Source organism: Typopeltis vanoorti, chromosome 2 (genome assembly GCF_054136105.1).
Source record: "Typopeltis vanoorti isolate ZY-2024b chromosome 2, IOZ_Tvanoo_1.0, whole genome shotgun sequence".
Classification (NCBI taxonomy): Eukaryota; Metazoa; Arthropoda; class Arachnida; order Uropygi; family Thelyphonidae; genus Typopeltis; species Typopeltis vanoorti.
The window spans coordinates 126,610,179-126,622,720 of NC_143550.1; the positions used below are offsets into that span (position 1 = coordinate 126,610,179).

A 12,542-nucleotide genomic window follows, 5' to 3' on the forward strand; every position below is an offset into this window, starting at 1 on the left:
AATAGAGGATGCAGCATCCCATCGATGTGTCCCAAACCTCAAGACCTTACATTTTGCTGCATTAAATCAACACATCCAATCATTTGTCCATCTGTCTAGCTTATTCAAATCCTCTTGCATGACTACTACATCTGCACTATTAGTAATAACCCATCCCAGTTTCACAGAGATAGAGAGAGAATATCCACAAGAGGCATGATAAGGTAACCTGGATAAGAAAGTCCAAGAAACACAAGAAGCATTTTTTTTTCTGTTTTTATTAATTTTATATTTTTTGTGTTTGAATTTATTTTGTACAGTCTTGAAAACATTACTCTAGAGACCCAACATGGAATTTTTTTTTAATTCACTTCAGGCCTCCAATTAGCAGAGCTGTAGTCTAGCACTGGGCAATGAATTTCATTTCCCGCCTATGTGGGTAGGCTAAGGATTTTTTTTTAAATATTTTTTTTAATCATTTATATAATCAGGAAAACCCTTCTCTTGAAACTAGACACAGAACTTTTCCGAGACACTTGAGGCCTCTCCAGTACGAGATGACTGCCATGAGACTGGGACTGTGGTCTTGCACCAGGAGATGAAATCAGCCACATTCTAAATGATTGATCACACATAGTTAATATTCTAAATTATTAAGTGATTTCATATCAGCTAATACTTTTTAGGTCTACACAATATAAGATTATCAATAAAAATTCTTCATCATCATCTTCATCTGCCTAAAGAGTGTTGAAGCAACCATGAAAACCAAGTTATTTAAACTTCTGTAAGAGTTCAGACCACTTATACTCCTGTGTTTTCTATCAATTTTCTTCTAGATTTTTCTGGTGGTTTCTTTCCTTCTACTTTTCCATTTTGGAGAATTTGAGGAAACCTATTATTAGTGCTCATTCTGTACACATGTCAGTACTAATGTAACTTTTTCTCTGATTCTTGTTATTGAAATATTGTGGTGTAATTCTCCTCTGATCTCCAGACTGGTTTTCATTTCAGTCCATGATGGTTTATTCATTTTTCTGAAACACTAGTTTTCAAAACCTGCCAGTCTTTGTTCTTTCCTCTGTTTGAGAACCCATCTCTTCACAATAAAGAAGCACAATAAAGACCTGGGGAAGACCACTGAACTATATACTTTGATTTTAAGTTATTTAGAGCAATGTGTATTTTCCCATATATTTGTAAGTTTGGTCATAGTAGACTACCCTAGATTTATTCTATGTTTAATAGTGTCTTCATAATTTAGCCTGTCTGTGACCAATGTGCCTAAGTAATTGAATTTTTTAACCTATTCCAGTTTATTCTTTCCATTTCTAAGTTAAACTCTCCTCCATTTCTGCCTATTGTCATTGTTTTGGTTTTACTAAATTTATCTGTATTGCATAGTCTTGATTGTTTTTATGTAGGTTTCCAATTATGTACTTGAAGTTTTCTTTATTATTTGTGAATAATACTATATCATCTGCATATTTTATATGGTGTAAATTTTGAATATTAATAGTTATTTTTCTGGAATACTTTTTACTAGTTTTTCCAGGCACAGGCTAAATAAATATGATACAAGCAAAGATCCTTGCATGACACTTCTCTCCACTTCAACAGTTTTAACTGCTCCAATAATTTTGTTGCCATAGCATATTTGTAGTACTGGAGGATGATACCGAGAATTTTTACCTCTTATTTTTTTAATCTAAAATTTAAAATAATTTATTTCTGCTTATTGAGTCAAATGCTTGCTTAAAGTCTATAAAACAGCAAAAGATTTCTGTTTTTTCCCACATTAATTCAGCTAATTGTAAAAGATCATAGATTTCATCAGTGGTAGCTCTCCCTTCTCCTAAATTCCATTTGCTCTTCTAAATGCTGCTTTAATTCTGTTCTGGGTAATTCTGATAAATAATTTATATGTGACTTAATAAGGTTATTGGTCTATCGTTCATACATTCTTTTTTTGTGTATGGAAATTATTCTTCCCAACTTCCAGTCATTAGGAATTTCCCCAGAATTTAAGACTTGGTTGAATAACCAAGTCTTAAATTCTCAATAAACAATAAACTATCAATAAAACAAATAATCAATAAACACTAAATAATGTTTTGCTGTTTCTCCACCATTCTTCCAAAAACTATCAGCATTTCATCTCTACCCACAGATTTGTGTTTTCATCTTTCTGATTTTTTTGGGATCTCCTCACTTTACCCAACTATTTTTCATAATTTTCAATTTCAACTTGGAAAAATTTGCTTAAAATAGTGCATTCAGATTTCAGAAATTGTTTTTAACTTCAGTCAGACTGCCTGTTTTGTCTTTCATTTTTAGTAGTAGTAGTAGTAGTATAGGTTACATGTTTTTGAAAGTTCTTTTATTATGTTTTATACTAATTTTGTATTACGATGGATAGCAGAATTCTGACATATCTGCTGTTTTGATTTATCCTGTGTAATTTTTTTCTCTACATTTAGACATTTTATTTTGTGGTTTTCTAGCAATTCAGGTATGCTCTGAAAAGAAAGTTTTTCTTTTTTCTTTTTCTTTTGGTGCCAAAGATCTATTATTTCCAGGCGGTAAAATAAATAGAGTGATTGAGGCATTGAATATGAGGCGGGAACGAGCAAAAGAGTTAATTGTATTAATTGGTACAAATGATTTGAGAGAGAACAAAGAGCATGTCAAAATGAATGTCGGGAGACTGCTTGGAAAGATAAAGGAGAATAGTGTGACAGGAAGGGTGGTCAGTGTGTTGCCTAGGTATGATTGTGGTGAAATGAGGCTGAGAGCAAGGATTATGAATGATATTCTGGCTGAAATGTGCGAGGAGATGGGAGTACAGTTTGTTAATGTGTGGAATGAGTTTGAGGGACGAAGTGAGCTGTATGGGAGCGATGGACTGCATTTGAGTGGTTATGGTGTGAGTCGCTTGGAGAGACTGCTGCTGGAAAGTGGAGAAGTGAATAGAGAGAATGAATCAGATCGAGAGGGGAGTGATGTGGAAGGGCAGGAGAGTAAGACAGGAGAGATTGAAGGAGTGGAAATGAATGGGGAAGTGAGTGGTATGAGTATAGAAAATGAGAGAATGGGTGTGCAAGAGGAGCAGGGAAACGGGGAGGCTCAGGGTGGACAGGGATACACAGCATCAGAAAGGTGGATGCTCCAAGAGGAGGTGAGAGCATGTGTAGGCAGGAAAGTAATGGGATGATCAGAGATCAAAAGGAAACAGATGGAATTGCAAAGGGTTCTAAAATGAAGAAGCAGAAAGGGAAATGGCCACAGTCCAGCATGGAGAGATCACATCAAGTGAGTGGTATCAGTGGAACTAGCTGTAGATCCAGAAATGAGTTGTTGTGTTTGTATACCAATGCTAGAAGTATAAGAAACAAGGCGGATGAAATGGTTGCACTAATTGCGTGTGCACCCAGAGATTGTCGGAATAAGTGAGACATGGTTAGATGAGGATGACATCCTGACAGGAATAGAGATGGAAAGGTATGATGTGTTTCGTGAGGATAGAAGGGGTAAAAAGGGAGGGGGGAGTGCTATTGATGATAGAGAAAGAGTTATGTCCATACAAGGTAGAGATGCAAGAGGGAAATGGGGCCAGTGGTTTTGACGCAGTATGGTGTGAGATAGAGGTGAATAGAATCAAATACTTGGTGGGATGTTGTTATAGACCTGGTAATGTGGATGGTGGTGATAGTGAAATGTATAGTCAAATAAGCCAAGCAAATAAGAAAAGGGTGATCATTATGGGTGATTTTAATTATGGCAATATAGACTGGAATGAAGAGATAGCAACTGGCAGTAAAGAAAATGAGTTTCTTAAGTTTTTGAGGGATAACTACCTCAGACAGTATGTAACAGAGGGCACAAGAGGATTAAGGGTCTTGGATTTGGTCATCTCATCGGAGGATGTAATTATCAATGAGGTATCAAATCATCCACCAATTGGTGAAAGTGACCATGAGGTGATTACTTGGGTGATTGTCAGCAGTGCAAGAAACATGTGAAAAAAGGGTATATGTGGAACTACAAGGGGGGTGATTATGAAAAGCTCAGGAGACAGCTTGCAGGTGTAGCATGGAATGAGGAATTAGCTGGAAAAGAGATCAATGCGCTTGGGGGATTTTCGAAAAATATTTAGTGGATGCAATGTCTAAATGTATACCACGGGTGAGAAGGTTAAATAAGGTAGGTGTGAGATGGATGAATAAAGAGATTAAGCATGCAATACAGAGAAAAAGGGCATTGTGGAGGCAGCATAAGAGAAGTGGAAGTAACCAATTTCATGAGGTCTACAAAGACCAGGCAAGGAAGGTGACTTGGCTGGTGAGAGTAGCTAAAGAGAGGTATGAACAGCAGTTAGCTAATGAAGCGAAAAAGAATCCTAGGGAGTTCTTTCGATATGTAGCCAGCAAAAGAAAGAATGATTCTGGAAGGATGACATTGATTGGAGGAAATGGTATAAAGACAGCTGCTGCAGAATGTGTGGTGGAGATACTTAACGAGCAGTTCATAAAGACCTTTCAATCTTGTGATTGTGACTTCATGGAGAGATTAAGAGCAGTTGATGATGGGGAGGAGAGACTGACTGTAAGTGAGCAAGAGGTGTTTGGGGAGTTGAGTAAACTAGATGTAAATAAGGCTGTGGGACTTGATAATATATCACCGCGTATTCTGAAGGAATGTGCCAGAGAGTTGACACCTGCCTTGACATATTTTTTTAATATGAGTCTTGCGCTTGGTCAAGTCCCTAAAGAGTAGAAGGAGGGCAAGATTGTGCCACTTCATAAAGGAGGTGATCGAACTCAAGCATCAAACTATAGGCCTATCTGTGTGTGTCAGGTGTTGTGGTTAAGTTGTTGGAGAAGCTTGTGAGAACTAGGATCCAGAGTTGGGTTGACAACAATGGTATAATCTTTGATGGACAGCATGGATTTGCTAAAGGGAGGTCGTTGTTTAGATCTACTTACTTATTACAATAAAGTGACTGCTTCCTTGGACAGAGGAGAAGGATACACAGTAATATACTTGGATTTCGCAAAAGTTTTTGATAGAGTACCTCATGATAAGTTGACAGTCAAACTAGAGCAGATGGGGTTGGATATTAGATTAGTGCATTGGATTGGAGACTGGCTATCTAATAGGTATCAACAAGTTGTGTATGGGGGTGCAATATTCAGGAAAAGGAAAGTCACTAGTGGAGTGCCTCAGGGATCTGTTTTAGGGCCATTACTATTTAGCTTGTATATTAATGATATTTGAGAAGATTGGGATGGAGATATTCAGTTGTTTGCAGATGATGCAAAGTTGGGACGAACCATAAAGAGTAGTGAAGGTGTTGTGGCCTTGCAAGAAGACTTGAATAAATTGAGTGATTGGGCAAGCAAATGGGGATGTGAGTTCAATGTTGCAAAATGTAAGGTTTTAAAATTTGGAAAACAAAGATGGGATGTAGAATTTATGCTTGGTGAGAATATATTGTTGGAAGTAGAGGAAATAAGAGTTCTGGGAGTGATAGTGGATAAGGATCTAAAATTTAAGGGACACATTGCCAAAATTGTGAAGACAACACAAAGACTTCAGGGAATGATGAGGAGGACACTGACGTGTAGAAGTAGGGAGATTCTTGTTCCATTGTATAAGGCTTTGATTAGGCCACACATGGACTATTGTGCCCAGATTTGGTCACCTGGTTTTCAGAATGATGAAGAGATGTCGGAAAGGGTCCAAAGGCGACTGACTAAGGTAGTTTCTGACCTCTGGAATGTCGAGTATGAGGAAAGATTGAAAAGATGTAATTTGCAGAGTCTAGTGGAGAGAAGGAAGAGGGGAGATATGATAGAGACCTACAAGTTGGTAAGGGGTTGTTATAGGATCAATGGTGGAGAAGTTCTACAGAGAATAGTGGGAGATCAGGGGAGAACCAGAGGTCATCCCTGGAAACTGTATGAAGAGGGTGTGAGTAGGAGAGTGAGAGGCAGGTTTTTTTCGTGCAGAGTTGTGAATGATTGGAATGCCTTGCCTGAGAGTGTGGTGTCTGCAGGGAGTTTGAATGTGTTTAAGACCCGGTATGATGAGATGTGTGCGAGATAAAAGGACCTCCTAGATGAGTCTTTGACTCCATGAGGTCTTGTTTAATAATAATAATAATAATTTCAGTAATAAGTCAATCCTTTTTTCTGTAATGTTTGTTCTACTGTGTCTAGTATTGCATTTTCTTCTTTTTCCCCAAATTCTGTATTTTCAAACTTAAAGCTACCATTGTATAATTTTTTTCATGAAACACATTTTGCATGTTGGAGTCTTAATTTTTTTTTGTCAGGTTCCTACTCATAGTTGTTTTGAATTTAAGCTTTATTTTTGCTGATAGAATTTCATGATCAGTATCCATATCTATTTTGTTTAAGGTTTTTACATTCTGAAATGATGATTTCCATTTTTTGTTCATTAAAATATAATCAATACGGATTTTAGTCTTCCTGTCAAGTGAGGCCCATGTGTATTTATGACAACTGTCTCTAGGAAAAAAATTGAAGTGTTAGTTAGCAATAATACTTAGTAAAAATAAAATATTGATAAAGTTGTTGGAAGTTTATTTTGCACTTGGTTAGACTACAATAAATTTAGTTTAATCCTTTATTCAAGTGTAAGCAAACAAAGTTTGTGCCTCAAAATATCTTCAGAACTGAGATAAGGTGGTACAACAGGCAACTCACAGCAAAGGTGGACCAAACTCTCATCACTCCTTGTCTCAGTATCTCTCATAATGCAAAGCACATCTCCTTGCAGACATGTATAAAGCTATGCATTAATGGAAGGGCCACTACTCAGACCAGTTTCGACCTTTATTGAGGTCTCGTCAGTGGGAAGCAGACCCAGAAGTGGTGATACCAAGGCAGAAGCAATAGGAGAGGTCATATTTACCGATATGAGTTACCAACAAGTGTACCACATTAATATTGAATTACTCTGGATTAAGAGAAAGATGTTGGAAGTTTATTTTGCACTTGGTTAGACTATAATAAATTTAGTTTAATCCTTTATCCAACTTTGTTGTACCACCTTACCTCAGTCCTGAAGATATTTTTAGTTGCAAACTTTGTTTGCTTACACTTGGATAAATGATTAAACTATATTTATTATTGTCAATAAAGTGTTAGTAAAAGTTAGTGATTTGAGTTGTGGAGATGGAGAGCTGAAAAGTAGGTGTCCTCCCTTGATGAGTCTTTGGACTCATATTCTTCCATATGGTTGTTTCAAATGTCTTGTAACACTAATAATAATTATTATTATTATAATCACTAATCCTGTTGTCGTGCAAAATTCAAGGAATCTATCACTTCTTTCATCAATCCTAAATTTTCTTTAGTAAGAAAATTTCCCATTACTAATAACATGCCTTTTCTGTTTGCAAATTTGAGAGAAATTCCTCATATTCATCATTCACATGAATGTGATCTGGTGCACAAACTTGTATTACCTTAATAGGTGTTTTTTCTTTTGCCTTTAATCTTGGAAAAATTAATCTTGAAGATACTGTGGTAATTTCCATTATCGAATTTAAGAGATGATTTTTTTTTTCTATGACTGCTGTTCCTTCTCTATGTACTCCATATTCCTCCTCTGTCCAATGTATCTCTGACATACCTACTATACTTCACTTGAATTTTGTTAATTCTTTTTCTAACAGTAAGTTTTCAAGTTTTAGATACTGTTTTAACATTGATTGTTGATATATTTCTAATGTTCTTTGCTGACCAACTTTACATAGTTTTTATATCCCTTAAGTGGTCTCTGGCTTCCCATTGGCTGCCCTAATGCAGTAATATTTAATGCTACTGCATTAGCATTTAATGCATCCTCTGGCCATTTTCATCTGTTTACAGTACTTATAGGCAAAATACTGCAAGCCAGCTTGCCAATCCTTCACTGCAGAATCCATTAAGGATAGGGCCAGAAACCTTGGGAGAGAAGGAAGACTCCCACTACAAGGAAAAGGAAGATGAAAAAAGAAAGAAAATATTATCCCTAGTACATAAGTAATCTCATAGCATTGGAAGAAGGAACAAAAAAAGAGGAAGAGAGATGAGAATAAAAGAAGAACAGATACAAGGTTTACTGGCAACATATTAGAAGTATATTGCATGAAGTAAGAGCAGGTTCATGATTTCGTACTTGCTATAGTGAGCCCTCTCAGGTTTAACAAAAATTAGTAATCCAGAAAAACAAATGACAGGAGTGTAAAGGAGTTTTTGAATTGTTCAACATAAATGCGATTAATATATTGCATTCAAAATGGATTAAGATGCATAAACTAATTCCTACCTAGAATCTATTAATCCTTCATCATAGCTAGCTCTTATGTAAATGGACTCCACATTTTGCAATACCATCATTATGTCTTCTCTGGTTGTTATATCTACTACTGGAACATCACCTCTTCCTTGAGCTTCATTTTTGTGCCATTCACCCTAATTCATTTACAATGAAACATTTAGATTAACCAAATGATGCTGAATAGTATGTTAAAAAGTTAAAGAAAAATTATCATTAGTGTATAACTAATATATGCTATTTTTTTTTTTTATTACATTTCATTACAAGTAAGATTAACACTGCACTATGAGAAGGAAGAAAACATGCATGCATTACTCAAGAAATGAAAGCACTTACCTCCCAAAATCTGACTTCAACACTATTATCACGTTGCGGTCCATATGGTTGTTTCAAAACATGGTAAAGGGTTATGCCATTTCCTTTCATTATCATGTCTGCAATTCTAGGAGGTTTAGGAATGGAAGATGCCTGATACCGAAACACATAGCGAATATAGCCACCATAACTGTTTAGCTAGAAAAGGAATGCAAGAATGTGCTTCATTTATTTCCACTAAAAAAATTACAAAATTTATATATTGAAACAATAGTAATTAACAATTAGTGGCATCTCTTAAGTTAAATTACCTTATTAGGCAATAATCTTGGATTCACATAGTATACATCACAAGTATATATCTCTTCAAAAATACATAACAAACCTGTCTGAAGGGTTTCATAAGTGACTGTCAGAAGTGCAGGTCATGTCAAAAGTGTGAGACAAAGTGACAAATGTTACTGATGAAAGGTGTGAAAGTTGGTGTTGTACAGTGTGGCTGCAATAATTAATGAAATATAAAAAGAAGTGGTGGAAGGTTATGTGATAGATGAGGTGACAGTGATGAGAGAAACATTGTAATTTTGTGAACTTCCATAGGACAAAACATGAACTAGAGAGTATAGAAGCATCTAGCATGTAGTATAACAGACGATCACAAAAGAAAACTGGGAAGAGCATGAAAGGGGAAATAAAGAGAATATTATACAACAATTCTATTATTACAGGTGTGCTTAATGAGAATATGGTGAAATTGTGTTTTCTAGGTGCAGAGATTTAATGAATGAGATATAATACTAGGCAGGTATGAATGATTTGAAGGAGCCAAAAGATATAGAATGAGAGATGTGAAACAGATAATGAAAGGAGCAAAAAATATGAGTGAGTCCAGAGGTAAGAGAGTAATAAACTGAGAAAAAACATCATGATTACAAATGATGTTGAAAGTTTATTTTTCACTTGGTTAGACTATTAATCCTTTATTCAAGTGTGATCAAACAAAGTTTGTGCCTGAAATTATCTTCAGAACTGGGGTAATGTAGTACAACACTGGGAAACTCATAGTAAAGGTGGACCAAGCTAACATCACTCCTATCTCGGTATCTCCCATAATGCAAAACACATCTCCTTGCGGATATGTATAATGTTATGCATTAAGGGATGCAATATTTTCAGGCACAAATTTTATTTGCTCACACTTGGATACAAGATTAAACTAAATTTATTATAGTCTAACCAAGTGAAAAATAAACTTTCAACATCTTTCTCTAAATCCAGAGTAATTTAATAAAAAGGTGGCACACCTTTTGGCAACTCCTACAGGTAAAGATGACCTCTCCATTGCTTCTGCCTGGTATCTCCACTTCTGGGCCTAGATCCCACTGAAGAGACCTCAATTAAACTAGTCTGGGTAGTAGCCCTTTCCTTAATGTATAACATTATACATATCCGCAAGGAGATGTGTTTTGCATTATGGGAGATACTGAGATAGGAGTGATGTTAGCTTGGTCCACCTTTGCAATGAGTTTCCCGGTGTTGTACTACCTTACCCCAGTCCTGAAGATACTTTCAGGTGAAAACTTTGTTTGCTCACACTTGTATAAAAGATTAAACTAAATTTATTATTATGATTACAAATGAGTCAATGTGAAAATTATTCAAGAAGAATGGTGTGCAATTTGAAAAAATATTTCAAGTGAATTTCATGGAAGACACTGACTTTTATATAACAGGTGAATTTCATTTCAATAGAAATGGAAAACAGAGATTTCGAGAAAGTGTAACAAGGAAAGAATGTAAAGATGAATTCTTGGAGAACACTGATATTAGCAGAGAGAACAGAATCAGGCACATCTGATCAAGCAATGTCACATGCAGCTTTTTTGGTCTCATATTTAAATGGATTGGTCATTATAAGATGCAAGGATAGAGCCTCTGTAGCTCAGTCAATCAACAATGCCCTCTGGTTGGTAAAATCTGGGTTCAAATCCCATCCAGGATGCAAAGAACCTGTATCAGGACTTTTCAAATGGAGGTGGCAGGTTTCTCTTCTAAGAAACGCAGTTTTTTTAACCACAAAACTTACAGAACAACAACACACACAATTTATAGACATTACAGACAATCCTGATAGGATTAACTGCCCTATAGTTGAAAATAATTAGGTTCTAGAAGACAAGTCACTTGGCCATAATAGGCCATAAGGCATGATATGAAAAGGAAGATGCAAAAGTAATTGTGAATCCAAGGAGATATCGCATGTTAAATGCCAGAAGTATTAGGAATGAGAGTGAAGAATGGTTGGTGTTGGTCTGTTCAACTTAGACAAAAAAAAAAAAAAAAAATCATTAATGAAACATGAATGACAGAAAATATACCAACAGAATATATGAGTTGTATTTTCAAAGACAGAAGAAGCTGAAATTAGAATACAGAATTTTCCAAAAGGATAGGAAGGCGAAGAGTTAATGATAGCAGAGGAATTGTGTCCTTCAAAAGTGGAAATTAAAAATAGCACGTGTGAAGATTTTAAAGCTATTTGGTGAAGCTGAGATCAATAGAATAACATATTTAATATAACATTGTTATAGGACAGGTAATCTGGAGAACACTGACTGTGAAATGGTTTAGACATATTAGTTGGGCAAGTAAAAGGGAAGGTGATCCTAATGGGAAGATTTTAATTATATGAAAATAGATTGGAAAAAAAGAGATAACTTATAGTAAAAAAGAAAGTGAATATATCAAGTTAATAAGGGATGACTATCTTATGTAACATGTGACAGAAGCAACACGAGGTTTTCAGGTGTTGGATTTAGCAATATTCTCACAGGATGTGGTTGTGAATGAAGTATCAACACTGCCACATGTGGTGATAATGATCATGAGGTATTGGTTTGGAAGGTAGTCAAACAAGAAAAGGTTGTTATCAAGAAGATATATATATGGAACTATAAATGGGTGATTTGGGGAAGTTCTGTAGTCAACTAGAATCAATACACCAGGCTGAGTAGTTCTGCAGAAAAGATAATGATCGTGCATGGGAAAGGATAAGGCAGTTTCTGACAAACAATGTATAACTGCATACCAAGAATTGAACAAATAAACAGAGTAGGAGTGAGATAGATAAATAATGAAATCCAGCAAGCAGTGTGGCAAAAGAAGTTATGAAGGAGATACAAAACAGTCTGTACAGTCAGAACACTCCAAAGTCTGCTTAAGAACGTTACTTCTTGGCATGTGGAAGTTACTAACAAACTAAATAAATTTAGTTTAATCCTTTATCCAAGTGTGAGCAAACAAAGTTTGCGCCTGAAAGTATCTTCAGGACTGGGTTAAGGTGGTACACACCAGGGCAACTCGTTGCAAAGGTGGAGCAAGCTACCAACACTCCTATCCTAGTATCTCCTATAATGCACAACACATCTCCTTGCGGATATGTCTATTGTTATGCATTAAGGGAAGGGCCACTACCCAGACCGGTTTCGACCTTTATTGAGGTCTCTTCAGTGGGAGCCAGGCCCAACGGACTTGGGCCTGGCTCCCACTGAAGAGACCTCAATAAAGGTCGAAACCGGTCTGGGTAGTGGCCCTTCCCTTAATGCATAACAATAGACATATCCGCAAGGAGATGTGTTGTGCATTATAGGAGATACTAGGATAGGAGTGTTGGTAGCTTGCTCCACCTTTGCAACGAGTTGCCCTGGTGTGTACCACCTTAACCCAGTCCTGAAGATACTTTCAGGCGCAAACTTTGTTTGCTCACACTTGGATAAAGGATTAAACTAAATTTATTATACTCTAACCAAGTGGAAAATAAACTTTTAACAAACTAAAGCCTTTTAACTCTAGACCCCCCCCCCCCCGAATATATGGACTACCAAAAATTCATAAAC

At 36.1% G+C, this 12,542-nt stretch overlaps 1 protein-coding gene across 6 annotated transcripts in view; it reads right to left on the bottom strand.

The window, feature by feature from the left end:
* Positions 1-12,542, bottom strand: part of LOC150109418 (basement membrane-specific heparan sulfate proteoglycan core protein-like) — a 1,783,738-nt gene that overhangs the window by 925,136 nt on the left and 846,060 nt on the right. For all 6 annotated transcript variants that reach the window (XM_090413063.1, XM_090413041.1, XM_090413033.1 and 3 more), the window contains 2 exons: positions 8,668-8,844; positions 8,320-8,465 (listed from right to left, as the gene is read on the bottom strand). In XM_090413063.1, coding sequence (XP_090269189.1) covers positions 8,320-8,465; positions 8,668-8,844 — 323 coding nt within the window. The remainder of the gene's footprint in view (positions 1-8,319; positions 8,466-8,667; positions 8,845-12,542) is intronic.